Raw genomic sequence first — 14,485 nt, 5'->3', positions numbered from 1 at the left:
TAGACTGGAACTTCAAAGATTATTGAACTAACGTTCTTCCCAAGCTATCTCCAGGGCTCAAACTACCTAATACTGATGGCTTCTTGATAGCTCTTCACATTGCCATCATTTTTACTCTGGGGACATCAATCTGCAGAGTGATATTATTCAATTTGCTTCAAGGCATTGACTTATCTTCATCTTTTTATAAATTGCCTCTCCACCACTTTCTTAGCCTTGTTATCTTTTTCTTTTTTCTTGATGACTTAGTGGAATTTATTGCTTTGGTACAGCAATGACTTCTACTTAACCATTTTCACTGTCACATATTAGCCATACTTTAGTGTTTTTGTTGGTAACCCTTTTTCATTGTTTTGTGCATGCCTTCCTTGCTAGCACAATCCTGAGTCATGCTTGTTTTCTGATACATTGTGATCATTATGCTTCTTAGTATCAGAGAAATAGTATCTTTGTTATAACATGTATTCTCACCTCTTTGACATATTTCCTAAGTCCTGGTCCCAAATACTGGCAAAGTTCCTAAGCTGATGTGTTTGCTTCCAGGATTGTTGAAAAGGCAGCTGGTATTGTTGAGATGGCAAAGTTGAATCCAATTACAGAGCCCAGTTCTCCAGTTCCTACTTAAAAGAATCTCGATAACCATTATAGAAAGGCTGACTCTATATTTACTTGGACAATTTTCAGATCCTTTATTGGCATTTTAATTGACTAAGAATCTGGTAACTAAAGAGCTCACTTCCTTAAGGAAATGTGAAATATGTTGTGAGTAAAAATGGCTCTTTTCCAGTGAAAGAATTTTTAGTACTTGAAGGAGCAATTTATTATAAATAGTAAGTAAAATTAATTTGTATGTTACTCCTAATTTAATGTGCATAGTGGCCTATTTAGTATTAAATAAATTTTATTTCTATTTTAACCAGGTGATTCTCATCTAAATATTCAAGTTAGCAACTTTAAGTCTGGAAAAGGAGATTCTTCACTTCAGGGTGAGAGAAATTAAATGTAACTTAAATTGAAGGCCCATCAAAATAGAAACTTACATGTCTCTTTCCTCACATGAATGACACAGAAGGGAAAAAAAAGCTTAAAATGATTTTTAATTACTAAAGTAACAATCACAGCCCAGAGATTTTGGAAAATAGATAAAAAGAAAAATCACTCCCACTTCTAACAGTCTTTGGTATGTTCTAGTTGTTTCCCCTTCTCTCTTATGTGTAACATGCGTAAAAACATTCCTTTAGTAAATAGGTTATTACTATTTATATTAAATATGCAATTTTGATTCTTGCTTGTATCTTTTAAGCCATTGGAGAAAAGAAGGATTGGGGGCAGGGCGGGGGGAGGACTTGTGTTTAATATAAGCATATACAGGAGAAAAAAGCCTTAATATCTATAATCTTTTAAATTGCTTCCTTAACAGTATCAAATATTTCGCAATAAATGGACTATAATCTAAAGTTACACAGTGCTTCACAAATGTAAAATATACTTTATTGTTGATGATAAAGATTGAATTAAGTAGAGTGATATACCTTACCTAAAAACTATAGTGTGGTAGCAAAACATAAATTCAGAAATGAAAAGGCACTTTCTCATTTTAAGCTTGTTCTTAATACTGTCAGCTTCCTTTGTTCTCGTTGTTCTCAATCCTGGCTGCACATTACAATTGAGGAAGCTTAGAAAAACAGCAGGCCATATATATATATAAAGAAACATGTGCTTACACACACACACACACACCCTAGTATATTTGTGTATACACATACATACTGGTGCCTGGGCTTTCTCCTTAGAGTTTCTGGTTTTAATTTGTTGGGCTGAGGCTCCAGTATCTACTTTTAAGAATTTTTTTAGTTGATTTTAATGTGTAGCCAGGTTTTAGAATTACTGCCTTATATATAATAAATATGTAAATACCTAAGGAAAGAACATGTAACTAAGGAGAAGCCTTTATATTCTTAGTGGGTAAGTATTCTAGAATGTGTTGTTTTCCTGTTTGTTCTGTTGTACTTCCTTTGAGCAAGTCATTCTGCTGTTGAAAACATTTGTATATAAAGTTCAAATCTACTCTTAACATTTAAATTAAAAGTCATCCATGGTGGTCGTGTCGCTTTTTAAATTCTTCATTTTCATCTTTAAAGCTCAAGCTATTTAGAGGACAGGGTGAAATGAGTAAAAAATATAAACTGAGCTATCATAGAAATTTGAAAGTATCCCGGTTTTAACAAGGAGTCATGTATCAGTTTTTAATATTTGTTTTCTCTTCTTTAAGTTTCTTCAGGATTGAATGAAAACCTCACTGTAAATGGAGGAGGCTGGAATGAAAAGTCTGTAAAACTGTCCTCACAGATCAGTGCAGGTGAGGAGAAGTGGAACTCTGTTTCACCTGCTTCTGCAGGCAAGAGGAAAACTGAATCATCTGCTTGGGGACAAGACACTGGAGACACTAATGCAAATGGAAAAGACTGGGGAAGGAGTTGGAGTGACCATTCAATATTTTCTGGCATTGGTAAGAATGGTTAGAAATTTTTAAGTTCATTTAAAATTTCATATCTGGTATATTTTTAATTTTCCAGGAATGAAGGAAAAGATCCATGAGCAGAAAAATTAGTAATGCCATACAGAAATAATAGTAATAATTAACTCATCTCATATCCTTCATATGGAGCAAAGAGGAGACTAAATAAGTAAATAATAGCACTATATGCTCTTAGTGCTTTCACATACTTTATCAAATTTGATTATCAGTGTAGCCAACGAATATTATTATATTTTTAGTGATGTAACAAGTATGTGTGACAGTCTTTGATTAATCTCAACAGTTTATTGAGTTTAAATAAAAACAGTAAATGGATGAACGGTTTATAACATCCATTTATATACTATTTTATGGTTTGCAAAATTCCTATTTGTAATTAATTTTCCCCCTGGATCTTAAAGATCAATAGTTGAGAAGCTTTTTTTCTGTTGAGAGTCATCAAATTAAAAGCAACTTAATTTCAGGGGTGGTGTGTGTGTGTGTATGTGTGTGTGTATGTAATGAAATCCATGTTTAATATGGAAAACTATAAAAAGAAAAGGAAAACCCACTGTTATTATACCACCCAATGCCAACCACTGTTTTTTGTATTTCTTTATGGTCTTTTTCTGTGTACAAATTTTATTTTATTTTTTGACATAATCCAAGTCAGGCATTTTTATGTTCCCACCTCCCACTTAATATTGTAACATAAACATTTTCCTTTTTGTATTTTTATTTAATGGCCCTTTTTGTATTTTTATTTAATGTATGAGCATATTACAGGGCCATTAAATAAAAATACAAAACTTAACTATCATGTTATTGGAGAAATTATTTTCTTTTAGCCATTGTAAATAACATTGCATTGAATATATTTTGGGGGGGGTTACTTCTTTAGGATCAGTTCTTGGGAGTGATATTGCATTAAAGGGAACATGAATGTTTACACTGCTATATGACATATTGTCAAAGTATTTTCTAAGAGAGTTGTTCTCATTTATATGTCAATGCCAGTATGAGTGCCATTTGTCATATGCTGACCAAGGTTGGGTATTCTTATTTTTAAAATCTTTTCTAATTTGATAAGCAAAAAATACATGAATTGTTTTGGTTAACTTCTTAAAATCACTAATGAGGCTGAATAATTTTCAACTTTCTTGATCATTTCTGTTTCTTATTGAATCGTCTGTTCATGTTCTTTGCCCATTCGTCTAATGTCCTCTAACTTTTTTTAAGTTGTAATTCCTATGCATTAAACATAAAATTTTTTCTGTTGTGCTTGCTGAAGATATTTTTTGTTAATATATTTCTTTTAATTTGGGGGAGCAATAGATACTAAAGAGTTTTTAGTGTTTAAGTAGGAAAAAACTGTTTCTTCCTATGCTATTTGCTTTCCCTGTCACTTTAAGCTTAGAAAGACTCATGTTGACTAATGTCTCCAAGAAGCAACCTTTATATCATTTACTAATATTGCTCTTAAGCTTGTTCTCCCCTCATCCCCTGCAATGTCCAAAAATTGTGTAGAAATGTCAAAATTTGTTGGGAAGGAGAGACAATCCCAAAATTCCTGGCCTCATTTTCAGCAGTGAAGAAAGCATGAATTTCTATGCTGTAAAGCATTCTTTCACATTTAATAAAAGAAATGGTCAATTTTTGTTATTATGGATGTATGTGTTCCTTAAAATGCTCATATATAAGTAAGAAATCTCATGAAAATGTTGAGAAGATAGCATGGTTTGGTGGAATGAGCATGCACTAGTTCAGGTCTATTTGATATGAATCTATTCTTCAACATACTAGCTTTTATGGAAATTAGGCTAGTTATTTAACCTGTATGAACTTCATATTTAAGTAGTTGTGAGGATTGTCTGTAATGAATTTCAGTTACCAAATTTAGTGCCTGGCCTAAAGTTGTTGCTTAATTGTGGTAGATAATAAGGTAGCTTAATTACGATAGCTATAGTAGAAAGAGCATAGACTTTGGAAATTGGCCTAAATTCCAGTCTTGGCTCAGCTGTTTTCTAGCTGTCAGCAAGTTACTGAACTACACCGAAACTTTGCCTAGCAGTGTTACCCTAAGGATTAAAAATGGTTGGTGTAAAGAGCCCAGTACATAGTAGACGTTCACTAAATAGTAGCTTTTGCTATATTAAGTGGTTCTAATTTCTAAGGTTATCTTAATATTGTTATCTTAGTTTTAAATCTGTACATATCATTCAAGTGTCATTGCAATTGAAGGTTCCAAGTGACGTTCTTTATTTTAACAGCTGCTTGGTCTAGTGTGGATAGGGGAATGAATACCTCTGAACAGAATTCTGCTTCTTTTGCATCTCTCACACTTAACTCTGCTGTTTCTGGTATGTGAAAACAGTCTTTCATTTAGTTAACAAAAAATATTTCTGTTTAAATTAATTTTAGCACTTGCTATTTGAAAAAAAATAATCAGCGTAAGTACTGCTATCAACTTAAATAATAGATATATATTATAAAGTGACAGAAGTCTTAATAAAAAGGGGAGAAAGACTTAAATTCTTAATGTGCAGGTGACTTAGTGCCTTTTTGTAGTGGAGGTAGGAAGAGTCTGTGGCCTGACATAACTAAAAGTACATTGGCACACAGACAAGGCCTTCCTGTCAGGATCATGATACTCTACTGTTACTAGTGTACTCCTACCATACTTCTACATGCAATTTGGCATTTTATTTCTATTTGCCCCTATTCATCATAAGTTTATAGGTAAGCCTCTCAGGTTATGTGGACCTTCACATAACAACTCTTTTAGTATATGTAGGTTAGAAAGTACATTATTACTAATAAACTACTATCAATTCAGGATAACTTAAATGGATATGCCTTTTATTAATCATATAGAAGCTATCTGTACTTAACAAATATTACTTAAACGTGGGAGATGTTTAGTTGTAATGCTTGGTTGATGTTGGAATTCATGGACCCAGTGTACTAATTTTGTAGTTCCTCGGCGTTCGGAGTTAGTACTCCAGAACAGGAGTCAGCAAACTTTTTCTGTAAAGAGCCCAATAATATTTGAGGCTTTGTGGGCCACAGTGTCTCTATTGCAGCTACTTAATTCTGTTATAGCAGAAAAGCAGCTAGAAATGATACATAGAGGACTGTCTGATTCTTAAATATCATTCTTTTGATTTTTTTTTTTCAACGATTTAAAAATGTGAAACTTCTCAGCTCATGGCCTATATACAAAGAAGGAGGTGGCAGAAGTTGGCCTGTGAGTCATAGTTTGCCACCTCCTGGTCTCATAGACTACATTTCAATTCCAGAGGTACAAGTTAATGGCTTCCTTCATTTGGTGATTTTGTACAACACAGATGCTATTCCCATATATTCAGAGAAAGCTGCCTGGGCTGCTAAAGAAATAGCAACAGTGTTACTGTAGTGCTTCTTAGCAGCTAACATGCTAATTACATGTGAATTTTATAGTGTTACTTTGTTAAAATTTATATTAAAATACATATAACTATTTTGAGTTTCAAGTTATATTAGTGGAATGCTAGTAAAATTACCTATCACCAATTGAAAATTTATAAGTTAGTAAGGAATGTGATCAGAGGAAGTGATTAAATGTGTCTTTTATACTAACCGGTATTCTTAATCGTTTCTTTTTATCAGTGGCTCTGAATTCAAAGTCAGTACATATGGAAATTCTGATTCAGACGGTCTAGGTTATATATATCCTTGACAGAGAACCATTGCTTTACATACACATTCTGAAACGAATTTATGGCTATAGAGTAAGGGTTTTTGTCCTGGCACCCATGAACTTACTTACATGCCCCCAAAAGTATATGCAAAATTGTGTGTAAGTTCTGGACAGTAGTCTACACAGCTTTCATCAGATTCCTAAAGGACTATGTGACCCCTACTTTTATCCCACCTATTCTCCATCCCCTCCCACAAAAAAGTAAAAACAAAAAACTCAGAAGGTAATACAGTTGACTTTTGAACAATAAGGTTAGAGATACTGACCATGCCCCCCATGCAGTTGAAAATTCACATGTAACTTTGACTTCCTGAAAACTTACCTACTACTAATAGCCTATTGCTAACCTGAGGCCTTATTAATAACATAGTCTTATTCGCACATATTTTGTATGTATATGTATTATATAGTATACTCTTACAATAAAACAAGCCAGAGGAAAGAAATGTTATTAAGAAAATCAGAAGAAAGAGAATATATTTACAATATTTACTGGGAAAAATACACATATAAGTGGACCCACGCAGTTTAAACCTGTGTTATTCAAGGGTCAACTGTATTCTCATTGGTTAAATACACTAGAATTTAACTTGGTCTTTAAACTGGCAGCATTAACTCTCTTTGGCTTCTCTCTGCCTTGCTTCTCTAGAATAATCATCTATTTCTTTAACATTTTCTTAGGCAAAATGTTCTAGCAAACTCAGACATTTCTAGTTCTCTCCAAGGTTCTAAGGATATAGGCTACTCGGAAACATCCAGGATTTCTTTTGTGCTTTAATATTTTCAATTAAAAAGAAAAAAAAAATAACTTTTTTGACTTCTTAAAATTTGTAGATTACGAGTTTGAAGAATATATTATAAAGACAAAAATCTAATGATGAGTTGGTACTAGTGAAAAATATATTTCTGATCAGTGAATTAGATCAAGTGATTATCATGTGTAATCTAAAATTACCCTTAATTCCACTTTTCCTTTATCTTAACTCTTTTAATAATGTCTGAATTTTTTCTTTTAGGAAAAATTTTTTTAAAAAATTAAGTCTCCATGTACAAAGTATAGAACTATTGTTATGAAACATCATTAGAAAATTCCATTTTTAATTTTATTGCATTCGTTTTCATTTAAGGGTCTACTGCTGAGCCAGTTTCTCAGTCTACCACTTCTGATTATCAGTGGGATGTTAGCCGTAATCAACCCTATATCGATGATGAATGGTCTGGGTTAAGTATGTCCTTTTAAAAATTATCAGTTTGGGGTTTTTTTTTGTTTTGTTTTTTGTTTATTTTGTCAGAATTTTCTTTCTAGCACCCTGAATTCATGCTTTATGTTATAATTTTAATCCTTTCTCACCTTTTAAGTCTTAATAATATAATTTAATATCAAATATACTACTTGTAAACTGATTATTAAATACCTATAGAATTAAAATTAAATTTACTTTTCATTATTGAGGCAATATTTAAACATGAAATATTTTTATAGTTGCTCTAGTTTTTCTAATTTAAAAATTTTTTTTTCTCTTCCTACTTTTAGTATAATAAATAGAATGTACAGGAATGGCATTGAATTTGTGAGGTGTGCAGGTTTTCATATTGGTAGAAAACCATTTTTTAGCCTGATTTCCAGTTGAAGCATAAGAGGGCTAAAGGCAAGAGTCATAAAAAAAGAGAGAAAGGGAAAAATAATGGGATTTTTATGTTCAGAAAGCTCATACCATCCTTTTTTTTTTTTAATGGACTTTTCCCCCTAAAACTCCAAACCTCAGAATTTACTCCATTCTCAGAATTTCTATAGCACACTATTTTTTGCTGTTTATTTAGTACTTACATTTTGGGATTTTTCACCATTTTGATCTTTGTAAAGTTTTTTAAGAATATCTTCAAGTAGAGTTAAACCCCCCGAAGATAGGAACTCTCACTCTTTTATATCCTCAGTACCTAGTGCATCACTTTTTATGCAGGTGTTCAGTAGTAATATTGATATAAGAAAACACATGACTGTGTGCCAGGCACTGATCTAGGTCTTGTGCATATTGATCATTTAATGCTTTCTGTGAGGTAGCTATTTTTTTTCCTACACTTACCAGATTAAGAAACTGAGGCAAAGAAAAGTTACCTAACTTTTCCCAGGCCACACAGCTCGTTAAGTGGCAGAGGTGATGTCAAACTTTGGTTGTCTGGCTCCAGAGTTCACACTTTTAACCACTACATGGTACAGTCTTGGTGATGATTGTAATCATGAAGACAGGCTTGCAACACAACATAAGGATGTCTGTACACTCATTAGTCTCTGTAGAGATTAGTCGCAGCACAGTTCTTACAAATTAAGGGAGGTAAAGTTGGAAAGGTAATTTAGGGAGAGCCATAATGTGAAAAGCCTTGACTTGCTGGCTGAGGATTAGGGAGGTAGGGGTTAGAGTTACTAGTTTAGAAGGTAGATCCTAGTCTAGTCCTGACTTTAAAATGTAGTACCTCATATGGCTTGAACTTTGTCATTTATCTGGGGATCTAGATGTTTTGAAGTGTAAAATGGAGCAAATAATTTGTCTTATCTATTTTCATAGATTATGAGGTTTTAATGAGGTAATGAATAAACATGAAAGTTCTTTGTAAATTATAAAGTATCTTATATATCCAAGATATTGCAAGGATGTGAAAGCACTGTTTTTAGGAAAAAATAGTCTATCTGTACTTTGGGAAGAATGATCAGGTATTTACAGAATAGAATTAAGTGATTATAGGAACAGCAGGAGTGATTGTAAGAAAATAGCAGTGAGGAGTCTTGGGCAGCTCTGGATTGAGGCGGAGGAAGAGTGAGCAGACAGGGCTCTAGGCTTCTCAACTTGGGTAGAATAGCTCCACTTTTATCTAAGAATTCTTGTAATATGAAACGCATAATTGGCTACTAAAATAAAAGACTGAAAAAAAAAACATCTGTCCACATGACTTTGTACTTAAAGTAATAAGTATCAGTAACACCGTCTTTTTCAAGCTTGTTATTCTGGATTGGCAGTCTTTTAAGTCAGAGTTTCTCTTTAACTTCATTTCCTCTGTGAATTTTATTTTTTGTCTTACCATCTTTAATGTGGCTAATTTTGGTACTTGGTGAATTTACCTGTTCCTTCTAAATTTGTAAAATGCATGATTTAGTATTTGAGATTCCTAATACACAGATACATACTAGCTTTACATTTAACAGTGTAATATAATTAATATATCGACCATCTGGTTTGAGGTATGGACATCATTATCTGACAAAAAAGCATCGATTCTACCTAGGCACTTGAATATAAGGCTAAGATGCTAAAGTACAGAAGGTAACATTTTTAATTGCAGATGTATATCTAATTATCTTGACCATAAAAGAACATCATCATAATACCTGTAAAAAGTCAGATTTTGAACAGAACTTTGTTTTTGTTGGCACTTCAGAGTGAATGAATTAGCTGCAGTATAGTGAAGGGGTTAAAGAGCATGAGCTTTGAGGACAGACTATCTGGGTTTGATTCTGAGCTTCTTTGCCTTTGTCCTTAGGAAGGTACATGGTCATTCTCTGCCTCAGTTTCAACATCTGTAATAATAGTAGTTGCTCCCACACTGAGTTGTTGAGAGGATTAAATGATATAGTACATATAAAGCACTTAAAACACTACCTGATACATAGTAAATATTTAGTAAGTGCTATGGTGCTATCGTTAATATTCTAGGGGCAAAATTAGCCTGATGGGGTTAATTAGTATTGTCTATATGAACACTGGATACTATCTTTCTAACATAATTGTTTCATTTTATTAAAGTTAATACTTAAGTTCTGACAAAAACAGCTGACAGTCATTTTCTTACTGAGATAAAATAGAGACTAGCTCTGAGATCCTGAAACCTAAAACATTATTTTACAAACAAATAGACAAATTTCTTTCTATTTTTATGACAGCTAATATGGTTCTTTGAAAAGTCATTGGCAAACTAATGGGAGAATTTTGAAAGATGAGAAATTATAAATGGAGAGAACTATGCTATGAATGAGATGATTACAGTTTCAAGGAAACTATGTCTAAGAAGTTTCATTAGCACATTAGGCCTATGAATCTTAAGAATTATGTGTCGAGAAGTCTCCTGGTGGCAGTTTTTAGGTTTAGGTGATTGATCTGTTGTTTTAAAGTAGTTTTGTTTGATCTCAGTTGATTTTTTTTTAAGCCTGAAATAAACATGGAGCAATCACCAACAGAGCTTTATAAAGCCAGTAGAAATTATGCTTCTGTTAATGTTCTTACAGAAGTTAATCTATAGGCTACAGTTATTCTCAAATTTCATGGTCATCTAAGCTTTTGAAAAAATAATTTTACTAAGTACTTCATTAGATTTTTATCCCCACCATATTTTTTAAGAAAATATTTTATGTGTTAGCACATCACCATATGTTAGTATATTGCCCATTCATTTGCCTGAACTTTTTTTTCTTAATAATTAAGAAAATAAAGTTTCTTTTCTGGCAAGAGGTCTTAGAGACCTGGCTCATGGACAGCAATTTTCCAGATCTGGTTTTCTTATTTGTAAAGTTTAAGCAAAACCAATGACAGCTTTGATAAAGTTTCTTTTCTGGCAAGAGGTCTTAGAGACCTGGCTTTTGGACAGCAATTTTCCAAATCTGGTTTTCTTATTTGTAAGATTTAAGCAAAACCAATGACAGCTTTGGCATTCAAATCTCCTAACAGTATTGTTAATGAATGCTTTGTGTAAGATGGGCAATTGGTTCCGGACATCTACTGGATTCTTTTATACTTGTAAAATTGGTTTCTTCATTAAGACATGCCAAATGTATCTTATTGAGAGATTTGTCATGATTATGAAAAATAAATTCTTAATCGTATATGCCTGATAACTTAGAAACTGGCTTTCTATTGTTAGTGTCATCAGCCATATGTAAAACCAATAGCTGCCATTTATTGAACACTTACTGCATTGCTCTGAACTCCCTTACATGTATCTTATCTAATCCTCTCAGCAATGCTTATGAAGTTGGTATATAGCCCATTAAGGTTAAGAAACTTAACCAAAATCACATAGTTATTAAGTGATAGAGCAGTAGTCAGATGTAGATCCGTTTGACTGTAAGGTCCATGTTCTTAACTTCTATGTTAACTGAGTAAGTATTATGGCAATAAATTTAGATATCTAGGAATGGACATTTTTTTTGTAACACATTTCACACTCATAATCACTTGTTCCATGTTTTTCCTCCGCTACACTATAAATTCTTGCCTATATTTTTATTCTGTCTTCATCCTCTACTGGGTTTGCCCCTCTTCTCCTTTTTCACACCCCCTACAACAGAATCTATCACTCTGTATATAGAATCTATCACTACTTACCTATCTCCATCCCTGAATAGATAGACTGTGAGCTCCATTTGGGAGAGGGCTTATGCCATCCTGATTTTTATATCTCTGGTACCTTCCTACCTCAGGTTCTCCTACAGAGTAAGTGCTTAATAAGATGAAATTCCTGTAAGTCCATTGTTAAGATACATTTATTATTAATGTATTATTTTCTTGTATCTTTTCCTCTTATGAATTTGGGATCATATTGTACAGACAATTTTGTCTGCGATTTTTTTCTGAGCTTTTTCCCAGATCATTATATAGTCTTCTAAAACATAGATTTTAAAGCCTTCATGAGGATGTGTCATAATACTTCCCTTTTAAACAAAAGTAGTAGAGTTCACATGGAAAAATAAGGATAGCAAAGAAAATAAGAGTAATAAGGCAGATTTATTGTCCTAGATACTAAAATGTATTTCAGAATTATGTATGGCACTATTCCAGGAATAGATCACTAGATTAGAATGGAAATTCCAGAAACATTAGAATGACTTGTTAACTACTTAGAAATAAAGGCTAACCTCTGTCGTCTTAAACCAGAGTAAATGAAATCTGGCTCTAGGTCATCATTACAGGAGTATATATGGAAGTGTGTAGAATGTCCTAGAAGAGGAAAGAATTATTAACTTTTGAAAGCTACTTATTTAACCAAGGTAAAGCCAAAGAATGTTTTTCCCTTCCAGAATAAGCCAGCGATCACTCCCAAAGGAGGTAAAATTCAGTGCCTCCTAGAGTGATGAAAGGAATGTGGAAATCTAGAATAAAAAATTTATTTGTGAGAATAAGATGATAGAAGCCCTGGAAATAACTCATATATTTTGCAATGATAAAAGTAGCATTGAATAATCTGAAAAATGTAAGAAAGTACAAGTTAAGTATTAAAAGAGGAGGAAGAAAAGAAGAGGTTAAGTATTCTGTCATGACTTGGTGGATTTGAAGAAGAACCTAATTTTGAAAAGCTCATAGGAGGTGAGGAATTACAGTGAAAAATGACAGGCGGGGAGCCTAATTTGGCACTGCTGATAAAGATTCACAAATTCTATACCCTAAAAATAAATCAATTACAAGAAGTTGTAATGATCAGGGCAAAAAAATGACCAGGTCCTAGACCAAATTAGACATAAACAGTGAAAAGGAGCAAATTCAGGAGACTGATAACAAATAGAGTGGAATTAAATAGTTAATTCATAAGTTTTCTGGAGTTTCTTAGAAATTCTATTTAATTAGCTATATAACATGCCCAGCAGAAGTTAGGTAACGGTTTTTATCATCATGTTATTGGGGGCGTTTTGCTAGCTTTTAAAATGTGCTTGAGAGAAAGAAGAACAGTAGTTAAAATTACAACTTAGTTCAACATAAGAAATTTTAGTTCTTGCATTTTAGTTTTGGCAGAAATGGATAGATACCTAATTCACACTGTTAAATTTTAGATGGTCTGTCTTCTGCTGATCCCAGCTCTGATTGGAATGCTCCAGCAGAAGAATGGGGGAATTGGGTAGATGAAGAAAGAGCTTCACTTCTAAAGTCCCAGGAACCAATTCCTGATGATCAAAAAGTGAGTAAAGGGATTGGTGGGTATATTTATTTATCTGTGCACCCAACTATGTTAGAATTATTAGGGTTTGCAGTCTGTATTATAAGTATATCCAGCGATAGAATTCCTTCAGAGAGGCATTCTGGTTATATTTATGTCAGTCTTCATATACCTTCTCTATATCACTTTTTCTTCTTTCCACAAATTGTTGAAAACTCTATGTGGAAAGCACTATTTAGACACTGATAAAAATAAACAGTTCCTGTCTGCTTATCAGAAATATTATAATAGCCTACCAACTCTTACTTTTAGAGAAGAGTGAATTGTTTCCCAATGAAAGATTAAGGAAGGCTTAATAGCAATAGACAAGCCGAGAACGTCATGAAAAAGGCACCAAGGCAGGAAAATAGGTAACATGTATTGTGGAGAGGTAATCAACTGATGGTAGGATCAGTTATTTACATGTCTGCCTGCCACCTTCTGGGCTGCATTCCTTAAAGAATGTGCTTGGTATTCAGTAAATGAATAAACATACATTAGGGATGACCCTAACTTTTACCACATTTTATGGAATTCTATAAGTAATGAGAACCTGTTGACAGCTTTTAAACTAGAGATAACCTGATTATCACTAGGGTTAGGAAATTAGGCTGGATATAGCAGAAAGAAAGATGAGTTAGGAGGCTGTTTTGTACTATTTGGGGTAAGCATTAAAGAGATCTTTATAAGGATCATGGTAGGAGATAAAGAACTAAGTTGATAGCTTTGAAAAATAAATAGAAGTGGCATTTACAAGAGACATAAAGCTACTAGTCAGTCTTTGCTACTGGTTGGTTATTAGGAATAGGGTGAAAAGTCAAAAAGGTCTGAAAATAATAGGACCATTAGTATTCAACAGACTTTAATTGAGCATCTAGCATAGGTCAGGTATTGTGCTAGTGGAGAAACAAAAATAAGATACAGTTACTGCCTTCAAGGAGCCCATGGTTTAGGGAACAGAGGAAGGAGACGGGCACATCAATAGATAAAAGTAATATTAAAGTATGTGTTGGGTGTTATGTAAGCACTTCAGAGTTTTAACAAAGGCATCCTGGATTTAAAAGCCGAATGTGATGCCAAGAGTGGTCAGAAATGAGACTGGAGAGGGAGGCAGGGACCGGATTTTAGAAGTCCTTGAATGCTTGAAACTTTGGATTTTATCCCATAAGTAATGGAAGAATTTTAAGCTAAAGTGGAGTTTTTTGGCTACTGTGGCAATCCACGTAGAAAAAGGAGCGGAGGCGTATGTGAAGGTAGGGAGACCTGTTTAGAGG

The 14,485-nt window shown here is 33.3% G+C and overlaps 1 protein-coding gene across 6 annotated transcripts in view; it reads left to right on the top strand.

Annotated features, from left to right (window-relative positions):
- Positions 1-14,485, top strand: part of MTDH (metadherin) — a 53,084-nt gene that overhangs the window by 27,664 nt on the left and 10,935 nt on the right. Inside the window, exons 5-9 of one of the 6 annotated variants that reach the window (XM_039853826.1) lie at positions 921-986; positions 2,273-2,509; positions 4,789-4,878; positions 7,385-7,483; positions 13,069-13,193. In XM_039853826.1, the coding sequence (XP_039709760.1) occupies positions 921-986; positions 2,273-2,509; positions 4,789-4,878; positions 7,385-7,483; positions 13,069-13,193 (617 nt within the window). The remainder of the gene's footprint in view (positions 1-920; positions 987-2,272; positions 2,510-4,788; positions 4,879-7,384; positions 7,484-13,068; positions 13,194-14,485) is intronic. The other 5 variants (XM_039853829.1, XM_039853828.1, XM_039853830.1 and 2 more) reach the window with 5 other exon arrangements.

This window comes from Pteropus medius, unplaced genomic scaffold, assembly GCF_902729225.1.
Source record: "Pteropus medius unplaced genomic scaffold, Ma_sr-lr_union100, whole genome shotgun sequence".
Taxonomy (NCBI): Eukaryota; Metazoa; Chordata; class Mammalia; order Chiroptera; family Pteropodidae; genus Pteropus; species Pteropus medius.
Note: the sequence above shows the minus strand (reverse complement) of the source record. Positions and strands in the feature narration are given on the sequence as shown.